The sequence below is a fragment of the Labeo rohita genome, unplaced genomic scaffold, assembly GCF_022985175.1.
Source record: "Labeo rohita strain BAU-BD-2019 unplaced genomic scaffold, IGBB_LRoh.1.0 scaffold_87, whole genome shotgun sequence".
NCBI lineage: Eukaryota > Metazoa > Chordata > Actinopteri > Cypriniformes > Cyprinidae > Labeo > Labeo rohita.
Genome location: NW_026129821.1, coordinates 26,802 through 52,967, shown reverse-complemented (window position 1 = coordinate 52,967; position 26,166 = coordinate 26,802). Strand labels below are relative to the sequence as shown.

At 37.5% G+C, this 26,166-nt stretch overlaps 2 protein-coding genes across 2 annotated transcripts; both read left to right on the top strand.

Moving 5' to 3' along the window:
• Positions 1 to 8,722: 8,722 nt before the first annotated feature.
• On the top strand, positions 8,723 to 12,053 carry pfn1 (profilin 1). Its single transcript, XM_051105050.1, has 4 exons — positions 8,723 to 8,858; positions 8,956 to 9,103; positions 10,897 to 11,092; positions 11,515 to 12,053. Exons 2-4 carry the CDS (start codon positions 8,972 to 8,974, stop codon positions 11,610 to 11,612), a joined length of 426 nt encoding a protein of 141 aa, XP_050961007.1. The 5' UTR covers positions 8,723 to 8,858; positions 8,956 to 8,971; the 3' UTR covers positions 11,613 to 12,053.
• Positions 12,054 to 17,325: 5,272 nt separating this feature from the next.
• On the top strand, positions 17,326 to 25,739 carry eno3 (enolase 3, (beta, muscle)). The gene is made up of 12 exons (XM_051105044.1): positions 17,326 to 17,456; positions 20,401 to 20,486; positions 20,638 to 20,733; positions 20,811 to 20,869; positions 21,036 to 21,105; positions 21,269 to 21,402; positions 21,734 to 21,956; positions 23,611 to 23,808; positions 23,887 to 24,088; positions 25,248 to 25,356; positions 25,440 to 25,498; positions 25,589 to 25,739. The coding sequence occupies exons 2-12, from the start codon at positions 20,402 to 20,404 to the stop codon at positions 25,653 to 25,655; spliced, it is 1,302 nt and encodes a 433-aa protein (XP_050961001.1). The 5' UTR covers positions 17,326 to 17,456; position 20,401; the 3' UTR covers positions 25,656 to 25,739.
• The last annotated feature ends 427 nt before the right edge of the window (positions 25,740 to 26,166 follow it).

Sequence of the window (26,166 nt, the reverse complement as noted above, 5' to 3'; positions counted from 1 at the left end):
GTGGCAACTTCAGCCAGGATGCTACTGAAGAATCTGGTCCTGTGAATGCCAACTTCAGCCAAGATGCTACTGAGGAGTCTGGTTCTGCAAGCGGCAACTTCAGCCAGGATGCTACTGAAGAATCTGGTCCAGTGAATGCAAACTTCAGCCAGGATGCTACAGAGGAGTCTGGTTCTGCAAATGGCAACTTCAGCCAGGATGCTACTGAAGAATCTGGTCCTGTGAATGCCAACTTCAGCCAGGATGCTACTGAGGAGTCTGGTTCTGCAAGCGGCAACTTCAGCCAGGATGCTACTGAAGAATCTGGTCCTGTGAATGCCAACTTCAGCCAGGATGCTACTGAGGAGTCTGGTTCTGCAAGCGGCAACTTCAGCCAGGATGCTACTGAGGAGTCTGGTTCTGCAAGTGGCAACTTCAGCCAGGATGCTACTGAAGAATCTGGTCCTGCAAAACGCCAACTTCAGCCAAGATGTTACTGGGGAGTCTGGTTCTGCAAGCGGCAACTTCAGCCAAGATGCTACTGGGGAGTCTGGTTCTGCAAGCGGCAACTTCAGCCAGGATGCTACTGAGGAATCTGGTTCTGCAAGCGGCAACTTCAGCCAGGATGCTACTGAGGAGTCTGGTTCTGCAAGTGGCAACTTCAGCCAGGATGCTACTGAGGAATCTGGTTCTGCAAGTGGCAACTTCAGCCAGGATGCTACTGAGGAATCTGGCTCTGCAAGCGGCAACTTCAGCCAGGATGCTACTGAGGAATCTGGTTCTGCAAGTGGCAACTTCAGCCAGGATGCTACTGAGGAATCTGGCTCTGCAAGCGGCAACTTCAGCCAGGATGCTACTGAGGAATCTGGCTCTGCAAGCGGCAACTTCAGCCAGGATGCTACTGAGGAGTCTGGTCCTGCCAATGGAAACTTCAGCCAGGATGCTACTGAGGAGTCTGGTTCTGCAAATGGCAACTTCAGCCAGGATGCTACTGAGGAATCTGGTCCTGCCAATGGAAACTTCAGCCAGGATGCTACTGAGGAATCTGGTCCTGCCAATGGAAACTTCAGCCAGGATGCTACTGAGGAGTCTGGTTCTGCAAATGGCAACTTCAGCCAGGATGCTACTGAAGAATCTGGTCCTGCCAATGGAAACTTCAGCCAGGATGCTACTGAGGAATCTGGTCCTGCCAATGGAAACTTCAGCCAAGATGCTACTGAGGAGTCTGGTTCTGCAAGCGGCAACTTCAGCCAAGATGCTACTGAGGAGTCTGGTCCTGCCAATGGAAACTTCAGCCAGGATGCTACTGAGGAATCTGGTCCTGCCAATGGAAACTTCAGCCAGGATGCTACTGAGGAATCTGGTTCTGCAAGCGGCAACTTCAGCCAAGATGCTACTGAGGAGTCTGGTCCTGCCAATGGAAACTTCAGCCAGGATGCTACTGAGGAGTCTGGTTCTGCAAGTGGCAACTTCAGCCAAGATGCTACTGAGGAGTCTGGTTCTGCAAGTGGCAACTTCAGCCAGGATGCTAGTGAGGTATCCAGTTCTGTGAACAGCAATGCTGTAGATGAGTCCTCTGGTTCTGTCCACCTCCAAGGCCTTCTCAAACAGAATGTTCATGCTGAGCAATTTCATTCAGACTCTTCTGAAGTTTCTAAAGATGAGCTCCCTTCTGGCACTTCAGAAGAATCTATTACCAGTTCTCCTAGTTTAAGTTAACACTGCATCCTTGTTCTGCAAATGGACTTGTAGATCTTTGTCTCTCTGAAGCTGCTTTTGTCCATGCTCTACTTTTTCCTAATAAAGAGAAGTGTTACTTATTTGACGTCTTGTTTTCTAGACCATTTAGACTGCTTTAATGATTGTGGGCATATGAATGCACTTCTTGTGACTCTTCAGTTTGGCTGGTTTTAGGTCATCTGTGCATTTGAAGATCTCAGAACTGATATTTGGTTTGCAGCTAATTTAAAGTAACCATTAAGTCTAAAAACAACTCTTAGCATGTTTGAAATCCAGTATACCAGTTTGACAATTTTTGTCCTAACCTATAGACCCTTAATGTGGATGGCTCTACATGTTTATAAACCTCACCTGCATAAAACTCCCTACTACATAATTGTGAAACTTGTCAAATTAATATGGGCTCGATTATATAGACCTCAAACTCTGTCTTTAACTTTAAATAACTGTGGTGGCAACACAAGTAATTAACAAATCAAAGTAACAACTTGAGTAACTTGTATATGTTGGTAAAAATAGTAACCATAATAAAGTTCAAGGACAGCACTTTAATTTGACTTCCTGGTTTTGTGGTTATCTCACTACTTTCATAGAGACTAGTGCAGAACAATGTGATCTTTGTTTATACATTTAAGTGTTAAGAGTCAGCTGTATGTAAGCCAGACACAGCTGTACACATGACGGCTTCAATGCTAATCATGATGTGGAGGCCACTTGTACATTGAAAAGGCACAGGTGTGTGGGTGGATAAGGCTTGTAAAACCAGGCTGCGCTTCTATTGGTGTGAAAACCAAACTATGACTTTACTGCTTGTTTTACGCATTGCTGTGTCAAGCATTTCATTATAGTAGTTTTTGTCAAAACTAGTTACTTTTACGGTGCAGCGTTGGACGTTTGTGGTTTATAGTTCAAAACCAGAAGATCAGTAACTCTTTCATAAGAATTTCTTTGTATTGTCACATTTCCGCGTTCTGTCATTTAGGAACAATGGCTGGATTTCTTTTCCCCAAAACTGCTAATCAATTTTATTGCGTTGGACTAAAACTGACTTTGCGCACTCTTTTCTGCAGTGTGTTCCCCCACCTTACACTTTTGGTGTCTCTGTTTTGTTTTTTTTTGTTTTACACTTAGCCTATTTCTTTTGGGGCTGATTGATTGTAGGCCACACAGCTGAACTTACACACCTACGTTTATGAATAAACATTGTCAAAATGACACGAATTATGCTTTTTCACTCAGAAACTAAGCTAGTAAAACTCAGTTCAGTGAGGCCTATGATCAATCAGCTTCAAATAGAAATACAAACCCTGTGCTAACTGAAACAAAACAAGTTGATTGAATCCAAGATCTGGTGATAATATTGCAGAATTAGAGCTTAACCTGCAATTTTCAGAAGGCCAGTCATGTTTGCTCAGGAACACCAACATAGGCAACACAGCACAACGGTTAAAAGACCATTGCATTTGTTTCCCTCTGAATTACTGCAGAGTTAAAGTTGCTTGGAATCGTCTAATTCAGTAAAAAAAAAAAAAAAAAAATGCTTTTTAGGTATTTGTGGAACTGAAACCTAAAGTTTACACATGTCTTCAAAAAAGAAAAGCCTGCTTCTGAGTGCATGAACTGTTTCATTTGATCAGTTTGTGCATCTCATCAGAAGAGGGCGCTGTATTCACCACAGAAAATCGGAACTACACAATGTGCATTCTTCAGAGAATTCCTCAGCATGTCAAAACAGGTCAACAGATAACTTCTGCATGCGTTTGACTTTTTGTGACAGCTATTTAGCCACATACAGTGCACTTAGTGCATGTCCAGACTCTCTAGAGAAGCTCAGGGTTAAACGCTGTCGCTAGTGGCTCAGTTAGCACAAACTTTAAATAACTAACTAAAGCCTCTGTAAATAATACTACGGCAAAATAAAGAACAAGTGTGCACTTTTATGAGATGTGTGAACTGCATTTTGTCTTTCACTCTCTCACTGACACTTTTTCATTATCTCCCCCACATTCTCTTACTTCCTAGTTTGCCTAAAAAGGGCATATTATACTGAGGGAAGTATTTGTGTGCGCGCATGCATGTGTGTGTGCGCGCACAATCAAACTTAAACAGGACGAGAGGTTATATGAGAGGAAGAGGTTGTGAGGATGAGTGGAAATAAGAATGAAACCGAGAGGAGGGTGTTGAAGATCAAATGAGAATCCTCACATGAACAACAGACAGTTTCTCCACTTCCTGTCAGAGACAGGAAGTCACTGAGTCAAGTGTGTGTGAAGGTGTGTGTGTGTGTTCCTTTTTTAGTGGTGTTCACTAACAGTCAAGCCTCTCTATTATTGCCCACGGTGTGATGAGCTTTGATGCAGTTTACGATTGCTGCTGAAGGGACTGTTTCACACTATAACTTTATCAGTGCAATTTAACCCTGCAAATGTGGTGATAACCCTGCTGTGAAGAGGAAAGTAGTTTTTTGCAAAACAGAACCCTTAACACTAATTACTTCAACAACTAGATTCAACAACCTTTGTAATGGAAAGCCAATTTTGCAGTGCATTAAATCCTACATGATTGATTCTTAAAATCACATCTTGTTACTTCAGCAAGTTCTGCATGCATATGTTCTTAAGAAAATTGCAAGTGTAGGTTTGTCTGGGTCTGTACATGGCATTTCAGGTGCTTTGTCATTGTAAAGCACACGGTTGGGCTTAAAGCACACCATCTTTGCAGAATGGCTATTTTCTTCCCCGTTTGACTGGCAAATGAGTTTCCTCTTAACACACAAGGCTTTTCAGCCACGCACACACTCCACCCAGAAACAAACACGACATTGACAGCAGAGATGCTTCATTCTGACGTTAGACTGCAGATTTTCCATCTGAACCTGTAAAACAGAAATTAGCAGAGCTGTGAGGTACAGAAGACAGAAACAGGGTTATAACATGTACACCATTCAGAACACACTCACCGTGAGCTCTGAGGATATTAAGTGTCGTCATATGCTTCTGTCCGTGAGAGCTCGACTTCGCGTTTAAAAAAACAGTGTTTAATACTGGTGAAGGACTAGACTACCCATGATCCCACTGAGCTGTTACTCATTTTCATCTGTGCCTCATCTGACCTGACTAAGGTCTATTGAACGGTTCATCTGTGTTTCTCAAAAGCTCTAGATGTTGTACTATTATTTTAATGCTTTAGGTTTTTATTAAAGCTTATGAATCTCACTCAAAAAGGCCTTGTTTGGCTGATCAGTCGCTGGATAAACTCACAGATAAGGATCCTCTATGTGCGCCGACCTCGAGTGCATCACACACACCCAACAAAAAGAATCCTGTGTGTGTGTGTATTTGCCTGCCCCGCAGGCATACATTCTTTTTTCACTACATTAGTCAGCGTGTGTTCGCATGTTATGATAGAAGTGTCTCTCACTCTGGTCTAACCAGTGAGAACATGAGCATGAATTCCACAGCTCCAGAACATTTGACTTCTAAACGCTGCAGTGCTCGAGTTTGCGAAGCTCAAATCTGCTGCTTCTCCTTGGTTACAATGCCCTTCTGTCTTCAGCCCAAAATCGTTTGGTGTACAGAAAACGAGACCTATTTTATTGCACCTGGATGCTGTAGTTAGGAGGGATTTTTAGTCGTTTTTGTGATGTGCCTTTTAAAAAAAGGGGGGTTTCCAAGGTTCCAACAATCTCAGAATGTTTTCTCAAAGTTACAAACAAACATTCTTCTGGTAACATTAATATAATCTTAAAGTTATCTGGTCTTTACTAATGTTAGAGTTAATGGTTGTGCAATGTTTCATTTCTGAAATTGTTTAGGTGGATGTTCATCGAACATTTTTTAAATGTTACTGCTTGTTTCAGAGAACATTGAAATGTAACGTTTCCATAACGTTTGCAAAATGTTAAAACATTTCAAAAACTGAATTCGGAGAACATTCAGAAATGACATTTTCATAACGTAATGGGAATGTTACTGAAGCGTTCTTAGAACGTATTTTTGTTAGCTGGGTTTTCACAGTAAAGAACATTTTGGGTTTCTCCGCATAACCTCCCAAAGAACATTTTTATAATATAAGAAAGGTTTCATGGATGTTAAAGGTTTAGCCACTGACGGCAATAAACAAACCTTTATTCTTAAATGTTTTCATGAATGAAACACATTTAAAACATTATTGCAATACAGTAATTTTGGTTCCTTTTCATGAAAATGTCACTATGCAAAAATTGTCCTTTAATGTGTTTTCTTCTGAATCCAAGGTGAAGTTTGACATGTTCTTGATTGGTTTCCCAGTTTTGGTAACTTGCTAAATTTCCCCTGCTGATGGGTGAAATGCTACAGCTCTGGTCCCGCCCTCATGTCTCGCATCTGATTGGCTACTCCGTTGGTCATTTCTCTGTGTCATCTGGTCTGCTTTGATAGCTTGTGTAGAGAGCAGGACAGTGAGATCATCTCCAGAGCATCTTCTCAACAGTCAAATACAGTATTGAAATGAAGTTCAGTTGATCTCATTCAGGTCGGCTGTCTCTGTAATTCTTCCTGTCGTATCATGCAGCTTGCAGATTCACAAACAGGATGTTGTGGTCACGTTCTGCTGTATTCTGCCGCCTCCTTTCTCTCTATCGCTCTGCAAAAGGCCCAACTGCAGCCTGACTCACTCAGACGACAAACTCCAGATCAGCTTAAACTTTAAACTTTAAGTCAGATTGAACTCAAACTAAAAGTATGAATGAACTCAGATTGATTAGTAAACGAAGACGTGTGTCAACCTGAGGACCTTCAGCACACGAGCCTGTGTGTGTTATCATGATGCGGGAGTCTGTTTGACGAGTCAGATGCTTTAAAGCGATAGCTCGCTCGAAAAACGAATCTCTTGTCAATATTTGCTCACCTTCCTGTTGTCTCAATCTGAAACGCAAAATGAGAACGGCTGACAAATCTTTACGCGGCTCTAATCCATGCACAATCAGTTCTTAGCGGTCGTGTCTGCATAAAAAACACCATCATATAAAGTAATCCGTATGAATTTTACACAATATCACGTACAATAGCATCACAACAGGTTTGTTACAATCAAGCGCAATGTGCCAGTTCGAATATGTGGAAGTGTGAATGAGATTTGAGAGCTGCCATTTTAGTCCGTTCCTCATTCAAAATTTATCATATGACTTCAGATCACTACTGCTATGGTGTTTTTCATGTTGTTTTATTTCAGTGAAACACTCCAAACATCTCCTTTTAAGTTTCTCAGAATAAGAAATGACATTTGAATAAGTCATCTTAAATAAATCCAAGATCTGCTACTAAGATGCCTGTGCACACAGCAAAAACATTATTTGAATAATGACACAATAATGATTTCTTGATTCCGAGTTCATTTAGCACACGCCTTATGTCTTATCATAAATGCGTTTAAATATATATGCAGTGAGTACGTATAACTCGTCACACGTAACAAGGCAAGCTCTCAAAACGTGGTGGCAAGGTTTTCTCAAACGTCTGAACAAACATTCTTGCAGTGACGTTTATAAAACGTTTGTTCAAAGTTGGTCACCAAAACGTTAGCAGATCATCATTTGTGCATCGTTCACGGAATGTGAGACGTTGGTCTCACTTTTTTTTAAAGTGTACTGCATGTTTCAGAGGTCATTTCAAAGAAAATTATACAATTAAAATTCCCTTCAATGTTTGCATAAACAAAAATGTGTTCTTTAAATGTTCTGATTTGTGACCCTGGAGCACAAAAGCAGTCTTAAGTATCACGGCTATATTTGTAGCAATAGCCAACAATACATTGTATGGGTCAAAATGATTGATTTTTCTTGAATGCAAAAAAATCATTAGGAGAAATCATTAAAGATCATGTTCCATGAAGATACTTCGTAAATTTCCTACCGTAAGTATATCAAAACTTAATTTTTGATTAGTCATATGCATTGCTAAGAACTTCATTTGGACAACTTCAAAGGCGATTTTCTCAATATTTTGATTTTTTTTTTTTTTTTGCAACCTCAGACTCCAGATTTTCAAATAGTTGTATCTCAGCCAAATATTGTCCTATGATAACAAGCCATCCATCAATGGAAAGCTCATTTATTCAGCTTTCAGCTTTCATTATGTATGAATCATGGCTGGTTTTGTTGTCCAGGGACACATATGTGACCCTGGACCACAAAACCAGTCTTAAGTCGCTGGGGTATACTTGTAGCAATAGCCAAAAATACATTGTATGGGTCAAAATTATAGATTTTTCTTTTATGGCAGAAATCATTAGGAAATTATGATCATGTTTCATGAAGATATTTAGTAAAATTCCTACTGTAAATATATCAAAGCTTAATTTCTGATTAGTAATATGCATTAGTAAGAGCTTCTCTTGGACAACTTTAAAGGTGATTTTCTCAATATTATGATTTTTTTGCACCCTCAGATTCCATATATTCATCCTAACAAACCATACATCAATGGAAAGCTTATTTATTCAGCTTTCAGATGATGTATAAAGCTCAATTTCGTAAAACTGACCCTTATGGTTTTTGTAGACACATATGGTCTTTGCAGAACATTATTTGTATGTCATTCGTGGAATGTTTGACGTTTGTCTAATATTTTTTAAATGTCACATGTGCAAGTCTCAAAACATTCAGAGGTCATTCAAAAGTAGCAAGGCCCATAATATTTTTAAAATTACATGATTAGAAGTTCCTTCAATGTTTGAGTAAACAAATTTTCCTATGTGTGTGTTCATCTAAGGTTTTTGTTTCAGAACGCTCAGTAGAGAACCTTTCCATAAAGTTTGCTAAGTGGAATTCGCATAACCGAGGAAAGTGTTCTCAAAACGTTTAAAACACAGGTAACATTCAGAAATAACGTTCTCAGAACATATTTTTGTTCTTATTTTGGTCACCGACGTCAATCCTCAGCTCTCTTCAGTCAGCTTGCGCCTTCAACGCATTCAACACATGCTATGAAAATGACTTTAAAAAGCGAACTCTGCGATAATGCACACAGCGCATCTTCAGTCGATCTTCTAGTCTCGCGGGGTGCGGAAGTGGACCGTGGGGCAGGGCGCGCGCTCTGCTACATATAAACGGACACGGACTTCCTCAAACTCACTTTGCATCGGAGCAGAGACGCACTCAGGTACTTTCTTTCTCTTATCGCTTGTTATCGCTTTCCTCGAGCGCGACGGGCTTTCAGCAGCTAACTGACGGAGATGATGTGTTTTATTGCTCCTCAGATCTAAAGCAGCAGTCATGAGCTGGGACAGCTACATCAGCAGCCTGACCAAGAGCGAGTGGGTGGATGATGCGGTCATTCTCGGTTGCAAACCGGGTCAGGAGTCCGTTTGGGCTGCGGCACCGGGCGGCTGGCTGAGCCAAGTCACGGTACTACACTTAAAACTTTGCTTTTTTGTGTTTCTTTAAATGTCGACTTACTTATTCGCGTGGAGCGTTTTCTTTCTTACTTGTTCCTTCTTCCTCATTTAAAAGTGATGCGCTCGCATCTTCGCCGTTCATAACGGAATTCGGTGTAGCCCGGCGAAGCCGCAAACTTTCCACCAAGTTTAACGAAAGAAAGCCGCTGTAATTTCCAACAGATTCGTAGTTTAGAGGAAATCAACGGTTTATTCATTCGCGCTGAATTTCCTCACAGCGCTCGAGCGGAGTTCAGTCGAGCGCTCCTTATTTGGTCACGCGTGCCGAAGGCGGAAGTGAGTACCCCTCTCTCTGAACGAGAGCGCGCGCGCGCGCGACTTGGGCGGACACGCGGAAGCTCTCATTCTGACAGCTTTTCATGTCAGATGATTTGTATGTATGAGCTGTTGAATATTTAAAACATTAAGCAAAAGTATGAGAGACATTCGCCTTACGTGAACTACCGCTGCTGCGTCTTATATAAAGCAGAATGCAGTTTTGACCGCGGACTATTTCAACACTGTGCTTCCTGTCTCCGGTTCCTCTCACTAACTTTCATTCTGACATGACTTATATATATGTACGAAGAGTTAATTTGCAAAAAAGGAGAACTCAACAATTTTCAAAAATCATGTTTTTTCATTGTGCATTGCAATCAATCATACTGCAGTTGGGTTATTTTAAGTAAAACTAAACTAAAACTAAAAATACATCTAACTAATACAATGAAACACAATTAAAAACATGATAACAAAAAAGTGCTAGATACGTGTGTGTGTGTGTGTGCGCGCGCTCAGTCGTGTGTGTTTCCCCTGTTCGTGTCCTAACATGCAACTCAGACTTTTAAAGAATTTAGAGATGCTGTCTGTCTAACCCAGCTGGCAGGAAGCGTTCTCAAACCGTTCGGGTTAGGTTCTGTCAAAATGATGAACGAATGTTCCTTCAGGGAACTGTTAATAGTTATCTGGTTTTTAACAATGTTCTCAAACGTTAGCAAAAAACATTATTTATACATGGTTCATGTAGTGTTTTGTTTCCAGTTCATGTTTTTTAAATGTTACTACTTGTTTCGATGAAAGTAACATTCCCGTAATGTTCAGAAAAGATGATAACAATTTAAAAGTAACATTCTCATAATGTTCAGAGAAGATTTAAAAGTAACATTCCTGTAATGAAGATTCAAAGGTAACATTCTCATCATGATAAAATGGAAAAATGTTTTGAACATTCGGACAACATTGAGAATAAGTGTTCGAAACATTAACTTATTTTTGTTGGCTCCTATCTCATCTCTCATACTGTGAGAAGAGTTACATTTATTGTGTAATTGCAGCTGTGTCTGGGTTGTTTTAGACGTCCAGCGAAAAAGGAACCAGTGAGGTGAGTAGCGTAAAAATAAGACCATGAACAGCATGCGCTTTCCCTTTTACTTTCATGCACATTTGAAGCTAAAATCTTAATGTTGAAATGCCTGTTGAGCGATCAGGACGTGAAGATGAATGTGATCTAGTTTCATTCCAAGAATCATCTGGCACGATGTAATAAATTCAAACGAAGGACCGGAGGCCGTGTTAGGCTCCGTATGTGGAGCTGCAGATAGGCGCTGTCTACAGGAACATGACAAAACATGAGCGACGCGAGGAGAATCTGAGTGTATGAGAGGAGGGGCTTTGAATGCTTCTGCTTGTTTTGGCTTGTGTTTGCTGGACCATTATATCACCCGCAATCCACACTCACAATCTGTGTGTCTGTCTCCCCGTCAGGCGGCTGAGGTTAAGGCTATCGTCACCAATGACCGTGGTAGTCTGTTTGCCAATGGCATAACTCTGGCAGGCAGGAGGTGCACGGTGCTGAGAGATGCTCTGAATGTGGACGGCCAGAACACCATGGACATCAAGATGAAGACCTCAGATAAAGAGCCCGACCCGTTCTCATTCACCATCGGCAGATCTCACCAAGGTGAGAGCCGTCGTACCGTAGAGAGCTGTAGCAAAATATTAAGCATGTTTCAAGCAAGTATTTACAAATATTGCATGTCAGTATATTCAAATATTTAATTTACATTTAATTTTAATTTAGAATTAATTTATAATTTAAAAAAAAAAAAAAGTAAATTCATTTAATATGTTCAGATTCTGAATTGAATATATATTTATATATAAAGCAGATATAGATATTATATGTAAATATGAAACAAAATGTATGTTTAATTTTAAATTTATTATTTTTATTTTTTGTTTTTAATTATTTCGATGCGAGAATGAATTAAATATATACAAAAATGATATAAAAATGAATGAAAGATTTGTAATTCATTGTATTTCTTTGATGCTGGTGTGATGTGTTTGTGAGACTGATGCTATTATTGCTCTGTCTTTCAGCGATAATCATTGCTAAAGGTGTAAAAGATGCTCATGGAGGCAAAGTCAATCCACCCGTGTTTGACATGACCACATACCTCAGGAAGATGAACATGTGAACAAGCCCCGCCCCCACCCTGCTGACTCTGCCCATTTCAACACGCTCTGCCACTTCACCCGTCGGTCGCCCGCAGGATCCGATCCGATCTAAAAGCTAGAAGAACCGGTCCGAGATCAATCATCGGCCTTCATCGTCATCCTCCTCTTCATCATCTCGGTTTTAACATTGCGGGAGTTTGTGATCTTGGTTTCTTCTCGTCATCTCTCCAGTCAGGCAGTGGAACACAAACTCTAGTTAATATCAAACTCATTTATTGGTTTTATCATGATTTAATTGATTGATTTATGGTACTATAGTATTTTCTGTTTTGGATGGGCGGAGCATCTAGTCAAACGGTTTTAACATTTGATTGTATGATTGTTTGTGTGACATCCTGCTGAACAAAACCAAGAAATCTGACTGCTAGATGCCAAATAAAGAGAGAATGAGTTTGTATGGAGCAGCTCCTGTCTGTGTCTTCATAGAGGCCTCGTGTGATTTTTAGACCGTTAAAATTACATCAGAACAGAGTTCAGTTTCTCTTGTGCAGCTCGCTTCATTTTCATCAAAAAGAAATGCCACTTCAAAGTTTTAGTTTATATATTATTATAGTTTCTTGTATTTTTCATTTTTCATCTTTTTTTTTTTTTATTACTAATTGGGTTTAACTTGTATTTTTATCTCCATTCTAGTTTTAGTTTTGTTCACTTCCTATTGTTTATCATTTCCTGTTATTTTTGTAATTTTTTAAAAGTACTATTTAGCATTCGTTTTTATTTAAATTTAGTTTATTTTTATTTATTTACTATAATAAGTTTTATTCATGTGTTGAATTAGCTTGTATTTTTATTTTTTATGTATGTTTAATTTTTAGTGTTTTTTTTTTTTTTTTTATTTACTATTTAGGTTTAAATATTTTTATTTAAATTTTAAACATTTCATTTAGCTGCCTAGGGACCATTTCTAATTTTTATTCCTTTATTTATAAGTTCTATTATTTAAGCTTCATATCAAATATTAAAGATGTTTTTAATAGTTTTAGTTTTTAGTTAAGGTTAACACCCCTCACGTTTAATCAAAGTACTCCAGTCAAGAGCTCATTAGAATATTCAGCGGCTGATGCGTGCGAATGAATCAGCCAATCACAGGCTGTTTTACTCTTTCTCTTCCAGTAAAGGTTTTGCATTCTCAGCACACTTGAGTGAACGAGACGCACCTTCTTCAGGACACCTTCAAGACCTGTTTGAACTCTAAGATTGATGCCAGCAGAATGACTGCTAATTGTCAGTTCTGACCCAAATTTCACAATCAATTCAAGGCAGCAATTAACATAAGAATGTATTTATGTGATTTCACCAATTTCAATGAATCCTGACTTTAATTCTTAGCGCTATGACCGTTTAAAACACGAGGGTGAGAAATGATTAGCTGAACTTTCCGCGAGTCGCTCATTGCTCTCAAAAACTAGAAGTGAAACTGGTCAAATGCACACACAACCTAACAAAACATGAGCGGCACAACCCAGAAATGAACACTTGTTCATTTATCCTTTCAGCAGATGCTTTTATTCAAGTGTCTCACTGTGAGGACACAGTCATTTGAGACACATGAGCTCACGCTATTGTGTAGTGACTGTTGTGAAGGAATTGTGCTGTAACAGAGGAAACAGGAAGTTCTGCATGTGACACATACAGACATGAGATGTATGACAGAGATTGATAAAGAACACACACACACACACACACACACACACACACACTCACTCACTCACAGTGCAGCGCCATCCTGTGGCAGCGACGTTTGACAGCAGCTCAGTCTGATTCTCTCTCTGTTCTGAATGTTGTTTGCTCAGAGAGATTTGAGTATTTCATTCAAATAATCTGCTCAACCTCTTACTGTGACTGCTTTGCATGCGCCGCATTGAGTTTGAGCAGAATTACCAGCAGATAATATGTTTAAACATGATGAAGTGTGTTTATATAGTCTCGCTCTTTCGGCTGACAGGAAACGTTCTCAGAACGCTGCGGCAAGGTTCTCTCAAAGTTTTGAACAAACATTCTTCCATTAATGTTAATAAAACATTATCTGGTCTTTAATAATGTTCTCAAAACATTAGCACAAACACATCATCTGTACATTGAAATATTTTGGCTGAACGTTCATTTAATGTTTTTAAATGTTGCTACTTTGTTACTTTTGCTGCAGTGTTTCCTTAAAGGGGTCATCGGATGCTAAGTTCACTTTTACATGTTGTTTTACATTCTCAGATGCCTGTCGTTGTGGCGTCACATGACAGAGGCCGCTCCCACGATAGTTGATTGACAAGAGCGTTTTACCTCAGATCAGCTGTAACAGTCCAAACTCCATTGTTTCGATTCCGGAGCAGGAATGTAAGTTAGACAAGAATATCTCAGATTGAGCGATTGAGGTGTTGTGTTGCTGGATGTAATAATGAACATAGTGGTCGTCATTTACTCCCGACATCTGAGCCGCTGAAGATGCAGTGGATTACGTTTGTTTGTGAAGGGAATGCGCCTCCCGAAGTCTTTTTTAATGAATCTTTGCGATCGCCTTTCCTAATTTAGTGCTAGTTAGCAAGTTTAGCGGCTAAACGCGGCTAAAGTAAACAGGCTCGTCACTCCACAGAGAGAAGAGAGGGGCGGGGCGAGCAGAGCTCATTAACATTTAAAGCAGCCTCGACCAGAACAGGATGTTTTTTGCAGAGCTGATTTTGGTAAAGAAGGTGTTATTTACATTACCATTGAGAAATTTTAACCAAAGCATGTTATAGACCCTAAAGAATCATATCAACTTGTGGAAAATGGGCATCTGATGACCCCTTTAAGTGTCACCCCCCATTTTTGAACATAGACATGAAAGTGCATTATCCAAACTTAAATTGTTTCATGAATTCTTTGGAATATAGACCAAGTTTGGTCTATTTTAAGAAAATAATCTGCAGATTATGGCAGAAGTGGAATCTTTTCGAAATATTAAAGTATCAAAACGTTATTGAAGTTTCAATTTACTGTAAAGAAAATCCACTTTACCATTTTTTTTCTATCTTATATAAAATAAATATTTTACAAAACATTTTTTGAATCCAATTAAAGCCTTATGTCTAAATAAGTTCTGTTCCAAATTTGAAGTTGATAGAAAAAAATTTGATGTTTCTGTGAGATTTTATTTAGGGCATTATACCACAGACAGCCACTGGGTGCCTTCAAACCTTCTTCGAATTTTTTTTATGCATTTTTCTGTCACAAATGTATAAATTTCTCAGTCAATATTACATCTATCAAAAAATAAACACCAAATATGGAATCTGACACTTGACTCCACCCACTAAGGGGAGGAGACCGCAAAAAGATTTTAAAGTACCATTTCCATGGTAACGCAATGTTAAATGATGTTTTAAACTTTCAAATGATGTATAATTTATAATGCTGACTAAAATAGGTGATAAAAAGAAAAAAGAGCGCCTTTGGGCCCACCGTGGGCCGGTGACGAGGGGTTAAAACATATTTTTGTTAGCTAGGAGAAAGATACATGCATTGGAAACTTCAAGAATGCAGATATGTGTTGCAGAAATTTCACTGAGAGCAGAAGTTTGCACAACACACACAAACAAAACAACAGCACTAACATACACAGACTAATGTATTGTACAAAGTATTTTCGACACAAATGGAACGGCGCACTCAAGAGCTGAATGTTGTGAATCAGAGTGAATCTGTGGATGTGGTGCTGCTCCGGGACAACACAAGTGTCCCTCATGATAGTGAAACTAATTTTAGCCTGGTGTTAAAGGGTAGAGAGGGGGAAACACAGGGAGAGAGCAGTGTGCGAGCGTGTGTGAGTGCCATAGGTGCCCTTTAGGTCCGAACTCAAACTCTCACATTTCCCTCTTTAATTCAACCCTGACCTTTCATTCAGGTCTGGAGCTGGACGAGGGACGGTCTGCGTGTTTCCAAACCTCGACTGAAAGGAAAGACATCCAGGAAGATTCAGGGCCTGTCCTGAATGATGTCAGACGTCAATTAGACAATACGTCGAGCGCATTCTTTGGGACAGAGCCGCAGATAGTAGATTAGCTGCAACAAAACACCATGAATTTATGTGAAAACACAGGGGAAAAAAAATATATATATTTTCTGTTAAAACGGATGAAAATGTTTTTTGAAAAGCACATGGAAGCATAGTTTCATCACTTTACAGTGTTACAACTTTTTGTAGTAAATCATCTGTCGTAGTTTATGGAGTGGGAAGATGACATGAAGCGATGCGAGGTTAGCTGCATTAAAAACATACGCACAAAGGATGAAATTCACTGGATTTTGTCTACTAAGTGTTAAGAATATACATTATTTTAACATATTATTTGATTATTTCACACAAAGTATTTTAACTCAAAACCAGAACACAAGAGCACCCAAACGGACGACAGAATCTGTCGTGGTGCCGTTCATCGGTTACTCAAGAAAAAGGTGAATATGATAAATATATGTTGTAAACATAAAATTCAACAAATAATAATATATAAAATATATACTTTAAAACAGAAAATATACCAAAATATATTTGAAAATGCATTTAATGGGCAGGAAAATATATGTACAATCTTACAGTAGTATATGGACGGAATAGCTTATTAAAGATAAGAATATAGATTTATGATGATTTTATAGTGTTTCATTTTTATTTATCGTAATAAGTCAAAATATATTGAATACAATTTAGGAAAAAAGTATAATATTTATTATATTTTATTTTAGTTATTTATATATATATATAAATAAATTATATATATATTTAATATAAATACAAATATATATATTTTTAGTTATATATATATATATATATATATATATATACACACATTTATTTTTTTTACACTGACAGTATTATGATGATTTAATAATGTTTCATTTTTATTTATTTAGTCAAATATATTAAAAATAATTTAGGAATAAAATGTTTAAAAAAATATATTTAAAATATTGTATTGTTAGTTATTTACTTTATATTTATATATATTATATTTGATTTATTTATCTATCTATTTATTTATTTTTGCACTGACAGTAAATTTATGACGATTTAATAATGTTTCATTTTTATTTAACGTTATAAATTTTAAAAAAAATCTTAAATAGAATTTAGGAAATATAGATATTTTTACACTGACAGGCATGTGATGTCATGACCTCTTGACCTCCAAATCACGGGTCATCACAACAGACCTTTTGTTAAAGGTGACTTGTACTATTTTGCAGCATGCAGTGGATCACTAATTTGCTAATTTTCAGTATGCATTGAATGCCCAGGCCACCAAATATATTGACTAAAATGTGCAGTGTGTAGTAGAAGAAACAAAATTTATAGTTACAAACTGCTTACTATTTAACATTGTTTAAATAATAGGCACGTATAGTATACACTCTGCAGTATGCATTAAGCAGTACGCTAGCATTCCAGTCCAAACATATCTAGAGTAAGTGATTCTTAAGTTCAAAATACCCAGACTTATCTTGCAGAATGTCAAACACTGGCACTGCACTGCATTAGCAGCTTAATTTAATGCCTTCAGCCTGATGTTTGTGTGTTCTCTGTTTCTATCCTGTTTATAAAACCAGACTGGAGACTAGTTATGATGGTATTTGATTACTTTGTTGCAATACAAATCATCCGAGATGTGGGCGTGTCCTGTGAAAACGTTTGGAGTTTGCAGACGCTCCCTAAGGCTTTTCCCATATACGGGGACGCTGCTGAGAGACCGTCTATAAATTGCGCCGCTGAGGTTGGAACGCGCACTCACGCCCTGTCAAACGCCGAGACCGACACCGACCCGAATCGCCCGCAGGTAATCACGCAGATCCGCACGCATTTACTACACCTGTGTGTTTTTACGTTTGAGTGTTGCTGGCGCTTTCGTTCGCGGTAAACGGCACGAGATCTGCTGGAGTGAGTTGAACTCTAGTGTGGAGCTGCTGCTTCCTGATTGGAGCGGCTGATCTGAGATCAGCGTTGTTCTGAACTCGCGCGGCGCTGCAGAACGCGTCTTCTGATCCGGGATCAGCAGAACCTCCAGTTCTGGCTGCGTAGTTTTATATGGATGTGTGAATAAGTTTGCTGTTAGGAGGAACATCGTGTTTTCTGTGGCGGTTTACGCTGAAATCAGAGTTTGTCAAACTGAAACGAATTTAAGACTCGAACCGTCAAACTTCCTGAAGTAACATAAACTGAATGACCTTCACGCTTCCGGTGGAGCCGTCACAGATTGTTCAGTGAAACATTATTAATCCTCGTTTTTGATCAGAAGCGATACGGTTAAACTTATAAAACGAGTTTTATATCGACCATAAGCAGCGTGCATGACATTTAACGACATATTTTAAATGTGACTGTGCAAATATTTATTTAATTCACTAAATAGGCTATTAAATTAATAAATAAAAAAGCGTTTATTAACGCCTTCAGGCTAAAGTCCGCACGCGAGCTCAAAGTCCATTATTATTGCGTCATAAAGTGAGTTATTTAATAACCGATTGTTGCGTCAATGTGCACGCGCAGTTTTGGCATTGTAGGGTCACGCGCCGCACGTTCGTGGGCAGCTCCGCGCGCGATAAGATGCTGTGCTGTGATTGGAGATCGATATTCAGTGATTGACGGACAGATTGTTTGGAAAAACCTGAGAATGTTGCGAAATGCAAAATAATTGTGTACAAATATATATATGTATTTTTTAAAAACTGGCACCTGATGTGCAAATGAGAACTTGCTTGAGCATGTATATACAGGCCTATGAAAGATAACATTGGTCAAATCTGATCAATGGATGGATGAAATCCATCACAAAGCTGCAAAAATCTGTATTTTTAGCAATAATTTGCGTCAGGTTGAGTTGCACTCATAGAAATCTGATGCAGATTATAAATGAACTAAATGATATTTAATTAAATGTACTGTGTAGTAGCTTTTATATAGCTACTGTGTGTGTGTGTTACGGTGGAGTACAGTGTCATTGCTCGCATGCAAAGGTCAGAGTGTTGAACACAAAGGTCAGGGTTCAGCACGGCTTTGTAAAGGTCATATAGAGTTGTCGAGGTATGACACCGATTCCTGTCTCACACACACACACACACACACACACACACACACACACATTCTCCTGAGGTCTTTTCTGTCTTCTGCTGTAGCCGCTCTATTAATAGAGAAACCTCAGACTGTATCTGTGTCAGACAGCTGAAGTGTCTGTGTGTGTATGTACAGTATATTATGGTTTGTGCAGATGTGTTTTAATCCTAATAAGTATTACTGTCACTTGACCTATTTACTTTATGTAGTTTTTTTTTATTATTCCCTTAATCTGATGGGTTTCTATGGATGCAAGAATCACTGCAAAAATGAAACTTTAAAATGATTTGATCAATATTTATTTAGACGTTATAAATATGTGATTTTCTAAAAAATGATCCAAAGATCAAAAATACGCAAAAAAAAAAACAAAAAAAACAATAACGCTGCAAAATCTTATTACAATATAAAATAATGGTTTTTATTTTAATATACTTTAAAATATATAATTTATTCCTGTGATGCAAAGCTGAATTTTCATCAGCTGTTACTCAAGTGTTAAGTGTCACACGATCCTTCAGAAATCATTCTAATATACTGATTTATTATTAGAATTATCAATGTTGGAAACAGTTGTGCTGACAAATATTTTTTTTGGAACCTGTGATTCTTTTTTTTTTTTTTTTTTTTTTTTTTTTTTTTTATGAATAACAAGTTAAAAAAACCCTGCATTTATTCAAAATATAAATCTTTCAAACTATGTAACTCCTATCACATCACCCAAACCCAAAACCTTCGAGCAGTAGTGTGTGTGTGTGTGTGTATGAATGTGTGTGTATATATATATATATATATATATATATATATATATATATATATATATAAGCATAAAATTGATTTTATGCACAGAATTTATTTATATATTTATTAATATAGCTGTATATATCTATATATATATATATATATATATATATGTATATGACAAGATCTTAAATCATACTCATGTATATGTATATGTGTGTGTGTGTATATGAAGTCATGTTATTGTTATTGTTTCATATAATCTAATAATAAAATTTTTTAAAAAAAGCAGTTTTGCAGTTCCTATTCAAAAATGACTGCAAACAGCTAATGTGAATTTTTTTTTTGTTGTTGTTGTAAGTTGAATCCTGGTGTGTGTGTGTGTGTGTGTGTGTGTGTGTGTGTGTGTGTGTGTGTGTGTGTGTGTGTGTGTGTGTGTGTGTGTGTGTGTGTATGTGTGTGTGTGTGTGTGCATAAAATTGATTTTATGCACAGAATTTATTTATATATTTATTAATATAGCTGTGTATATGACAAGATCTTAAATCATACTCATGTATATTATATATGTGTGTGTGTGTATATGAAGTCATGTTATTGTTATTGTTTCATATAATCCCCCTACAAAAATGATAGTAATACCAGTAAATTTTTTTTTTTTGTTGTTGACCTTGTGGGGACATGTTTTTAGGTCCCCTGGTATGAGCAAATGTCCCCACAAGGATCATAAATCATGCAGAACAAGTTTGAGCAAAACGCGGCTCATAAATCATGCAGAACAAGTTTTTTTTTTTTTAATTAAAAGTGTGTACAGTCTCTTATGAGGGCTAGGTTTAGGTGTACACCTATGGATTGTCTCTATAAAACATGGAAACACAGCGTGTGTGTGTGTGTGTGTGTGTTGACTGACTGCTCTCTGTTTCTCTCAGGATGTCTATTAGTAAGATTCACGCTCGTGAAATCCTCGACTCCAGAGGAAACCCCACGGTGGAGGTGGATCTGTACACGTCTAAAGGTACAAACACACTCCATCAATCTGTCCATCCGTCTCTACCCTAATGACAACACTACACCCTAGCAACGCCCTAGCAACCACTCAATCCATTATTCTTGAGGAAATGTTCCTGCTGTAGTTTCTGATGTTTTTTAATTGATTGGTTCGTCAGGTCGTTTCCGGGCGGCTGTTCCCAGCGGTGCTTCCACCGGAGTTCATGAGGCTCTGGAGCTCCGAGACGGAGACAAAACACGCTACCTGGGCAAAGGTATGTCTGTCTATAACACACAAACACTCTTATCATTACAAACACACTCAAATCATCAATATGTGTGTGTGTTTAAGGTACCCAGAAGGCTGTGGACCACGTGAACAAAGAGATCGCTCCCAAACTGATTGAGAAGGTGAGACATTAATATTAAAATGCTTGCCTACTGAATACTTACAACCTCATAAACATTTGAACCTAACAGTGTTTAATTTGCATTTAACATATGTAATGAAATCCCACATGAACCTGATGAACGGTTCCGTGTGTTTGACTCCTGTCATTCTTGTGTGTCTAAACAGAAGTTCAGCGTCGTCGAGCAGGAAAAGATCGACAAGTTCATGCTGGAACTCGATGGAACTGAGAACAAATGTAAATAAAACATTTACGCACATCTTTATCATGGGTTTGATTCACAGTAATTTCATGAACTGATATGAATGTTTATATATTGAATGTTAGTGAATCACTTTGGATGAGCATGTCTGTCAAATGCATAAATAAAATGCATTTCTGCTCATGTCCTGTCGTGCAGCTAAGTTCGGTGCTAACGCGATCCTGGGTGTGAGTCTGGCCGTGTGTAAGGCGGGCGCCGCCGAGAAGGGCGTTCCTCTGTACCGTCACATCGCCGACCTCGCCGGAAACAAAGACGTGATCCTGCCGGTTCCCGTACGTGTGCCCTTGTCACCTTTGACTATAGCTGTTTGATTGTGATGACCTGTGATCTGGAGGTCAAGAGGTCATCACATCACTTTTTTTTTTTGTTGTTGTTGTTGTTGTTGTTGTTGTTGTCAGTGCAAACAGTAAAAAAAAAAAAATAAAATAAATAAAAGTACAAATACAAATTTAAAAAAAATATATAAAAAAAAAAAACTAATTAAAAAAATTAAATTAAAAAAATAAAAATTAATTAATTATAAAAATATTTGCAAAAATTTTTTTCAAAATACATTTAATATATATTTTGACTTATTACAACAAATATTATCAAATCACGCAGGCCTTCAACGTCATCAATGGTGGCTCTCACGCCGGAAACAAGCTGGCCATGCAGGAGTTCATGATCCTGCCCGTAGGAGCCAAGAACTTCCACGAGGCCATGAGGATTGGTGCTGAGGTCTATCACAACCTCAAGAACGTCATCAAGGCCAAATACGGCAAAGACGCCACCAACGTGGGAGACGAGGGCGGATTCGCACCCAACATCCTCGAGAACAATGAGGGTATGACACTTGAATTACAGCACAGTGAAAAGTGCTGGGGTGTTCAGGGGGTAACGCATTACAAATAATGCAAGTTACGTAATCAGATTACTTTTTTCAAGTAACTAGTAAAGTAACGCATTACTTTAATTTACAAGGAAAATATCAGTTACATTGTCAAATAAGTAACGGCAGTTACTTTGTTTCCCGATGTGTTGACTGACAGCTCTCGTGTTGCCATGTTGAAAGAAATTGGGCGTTGCGTGAAAATGTTGGTGTAGTTTCCGACTAAATTCGGTATTCCTCAAAATGAATCTAAACGGTAAAATGCAAACCTACGCTTATTAAATATGATAAAACAAATATCCTTTATGTATTTAATCCCATTTTTCCCAACAAAAATTACTTTAGATAAACAAACATTTGTGCTTCCTTTTTTTTTTTTTTTTTTTTTTTTTTTTATTGCTAAAGTGTGTTGAATTTTCTTCTCCTGTGTTCTACTCTACAGACGTGAATTTACTTTTTATGAAAAGGCTTTTACGTTTGCCAAAAATATAACTGTTTATATTAAATTCGAACAAGCAAACCCTGGCCAGATTTAAAAAGTAACGCAAAAGTAACATAACACATGATTTTACAATAAAAAGTAACTAAGTAACGTAATTAGTTTCTTTTTTAGGGAGTAATGTGATATTGTAATGTATTACTTTTAAAAGTAACTTTCCCCAACGAAGAACAGGAGTAAAAGAGTCTTACATCTGAGTTAAAAACATAAAACTAAAATCAGAAATGATTAAAAAGGATGCTAGTTTGTCCTTTCAAAAATTAAGGCCTGAAAAGGTCAGAGATTAGGTAAATTGGATAATTTATAAAATCATATTTAATGTTGCATGCACTGTTGAACTAAAACTGAAACTGAAATTAAAACAATTAAAAATTATTTTAAATAAATGTTAATTAAAAGTTGTTGTTTTTTTTTTAAATATTATTTTATTTCATTTTAGCTAGTTGTCAAGGCACCATTTCTAAATAAATAAAACGGAAATAAAAACTAATAAAACTTTGTAGACATATTTATAAAAAAAAAACTAGCTGAAATGACCAATAAAATGACTAAAACTGTTACTAAAATTACGAAAATATAAAAATAAAAACTAATGTAAATGATATAAATATATAAAATCTAAAAATCAATTAATAAAAATTAGAATGGTAAATTAGAAAAATGATGTTCTTCCTCAGTATTTTTGTCACATTTTTCAGTGCATATATCTAAATATTCTTAAATCAAGATGCATTTACTGGAGATGCAAAAGATATTAAGTGTCGCTTTCTGACAAATGTAACAAAAAGAAGTCAGTTTGTGCAAAAAAAAAAAAAAAAAAAACCTAGACAATTTCTGGCTCCATTGGCAGGCATTTGTTCTTGTTTTAATTATGAATTCATTTAATTTTTATAAATTACTTATAAAATAAGACTTCTGACTTGTATCATTCTATGTCTCCAGTAAATGTATCTTGATTTAAGAATCTGTAGGCACTGAGATCAGTAAAAGTTATTTCCATATTCTAGTGTTTGAGATATGTGTTTATTTCTGTTATAAAGCTGTTAAAAGTCTCACACTGAGTGTCATAAACCTCTGTTTGCTAATGATTGAGCATCTGTCGCTCTGTAGCTCTGGAGCTGCTGAAATCTGCCATCGAGAAGGCCGGATATCCTGACAAGATCATCATCGGTATGGACGTCGCCGCGTCCGAGTTCTTCAAGAGCGGCAAATACGACCTGGACTTCAAATCACCAGACGACCCAAAACGCCACATCACCGGAGAACAGCTGGGAGACCTGTACAAGAGCTTCATCAAGAACTACCCCGGTACACACACTTAAACACACACACACACACTCAGTCACAGGAACAGACCCGTTCATGTGCGTCTGGTTTTGATTTCAGTCCAGTCCATCGAGGATCCGTTCGACCAGGACGACTGGGAGAACTGGACCAAGTTCACGGGGTCGGTGGACATCCAGGTGGTGGGAGACGATCTGACCGTCACCAACCCCAAACGCATCCAGCAGGCGTGTGAGAAGAAGGCCTGCAACTGCCTGCTGCTGAAGGTCAACCAGATCGGATCCGTCACCGAGTCCATCCAGGCGTGAGTTCTTTATCTCGCTGCTTCTCTTTAAGTTGTTCTGGTTTTGTTTTTCTACATTCGTTTTAATGGTTACATAAAATTTTAGTAATCAACAAGTTTATTCAATCTATATAATCAACTGATTTCATGAAATGCTTACAGTGTAACAAATATTTATAAAAAGTTAAAATAAAGGAAAACACCAAATTTTGGGGGGAGGAAAAATAAAAGATTTTTTTATTTTATTTTATTTTTTTCTTTCTTCCACTGGACTCTGTTAATATATTATATTCAGAAAGTGTGTTTACTTAATTGGATTGTTCAACTTAATTGATTGAAAGTGTTTCAATATTAGCGGCCTATAACGTTTTAAGTTTCTCTTTTTTTTTTTTTTTTTTTTTTTTTTTTTTTTTTTCAAATGTGTTTGATTTGAATTTTCTAGATTTAAGATTTCATCTATTATTAAACATGGTGGTATTTAAACGAAAATGCAATCAAATGAAAAATGAGTAATTCCTTTTTCTCTGGCAAACAAAGTGCCATACAAATATGGTTTACTGTTTCTTAAAACATGGATGAAAAATTTAGATTTTCCAAATGAATAAATAAATAAACAAATACACTGTGTTTTAATAGTTTAAGACATTTCTTCTGCTCATCAAGGCTGCATTTATTTGATCAAATATATGAAAAAATATTGTGAAACTGTACTGTAATATTGTGAAATATTATTTCAATTTAAAATAATTGTTTTCTTTGTGAATATATTTTCAAATGTACATACAAAAGCTAAATTAGCAACATTATTTCAGTTGTCAGTGTCACATGATCCTTCAGAAATTATTCTAATATGCTGATTTATAATCAAACTGTTGTTTTGCTTAATGTGTGGGTTTTTTTTTTTTTTTTTTTTTTTTTTTTTTTTTTTTTTTTATTTCTTTATTTATTTTTTTGGAACCTGTGATTAAAAAAACAGGAATAAAGTATGTTTTAAAATATATTAAAATAAAAACCATTATTTTTTTTTTTTTTATTGTAATAACATTTTGCAATATTACTTGTACTACTTTTTTTATTTTATTTTTTTAAACATGAAGTATTATCAGCACAGCCCTCTCACGGAGCTGCACCACAAGGCCCGTGATGATCTCCTGATGTCTCTCTCTCTCTGTGTCTGTAGTTGTAAGCTGGCTCAGTCTAACGGTTGGGGTGTGATGGTCAGCCATCGCTCCGGTGAGACGGAGGACACCTTCATTGCTGACCTGGTGGTCGGTCTCTGCACAGGACAGGTACACGATATCAAAATCAATGCAAACATAACATGTAGTTCAATGAGAATCTGTGACACTAACACGTGTTCTGATGCGATCAGATCAAGACCGGCGCCCCCTGCAGATCAGAGCGCTTGGCAAAGTACAACCAGCTGATGAGGTGAGCAACGACATCATACCCTCCTCAAATCAGCCGTCCAATCAGAGTGTGCCAAACCCTCACCTGTGTGTGTCTGTGTTTCTTCCGCAGGATCGAGGAGGAGCTCGGTGACAAGGCCAAGTTCGCAGGCAAAGACTTCCGTCACCCGAAACTCTGAACCCTCCAGCTTCATCCAGCAGTACTGCAGCAGCTCTGATGTGCTTTTTTTGAAATAAGAAAAAAATAAAACCATGGAAAGAGACGGTGTGTCTGTGCCTTTTATTCACATACTGGAACAGTCAGAGAGAAATCAGTCAAACACATTCAGCTAAATTGTTTGATGTGCACAGTCAAATCTGTCAAACAGCACTGAACCGTTGGTTCTTTTATGTAAATCAATGATTCCCAAATGTTTTTGAGAGTAAGTTCATGTTTTAATCATTTATCAACACATTTGCATGTCCACTGTCATTAATTATTCACTCTCAGTCATTTCAAACCCATAAGAGCTTCATTCATCTTTGAAACACAAATTAAAATTTTTGATGAAATCCAAGAGCTGTCGGACCCTCCGTAAAGAGCAACGCAACTGACACATTCAAGACCCAGAAAGGTAAGAACATCTGTAAAATAGTCCACGTGACATCAGTGGTTCAACTGTAATTAGGGCCCGAGCAGCACAGATGGTG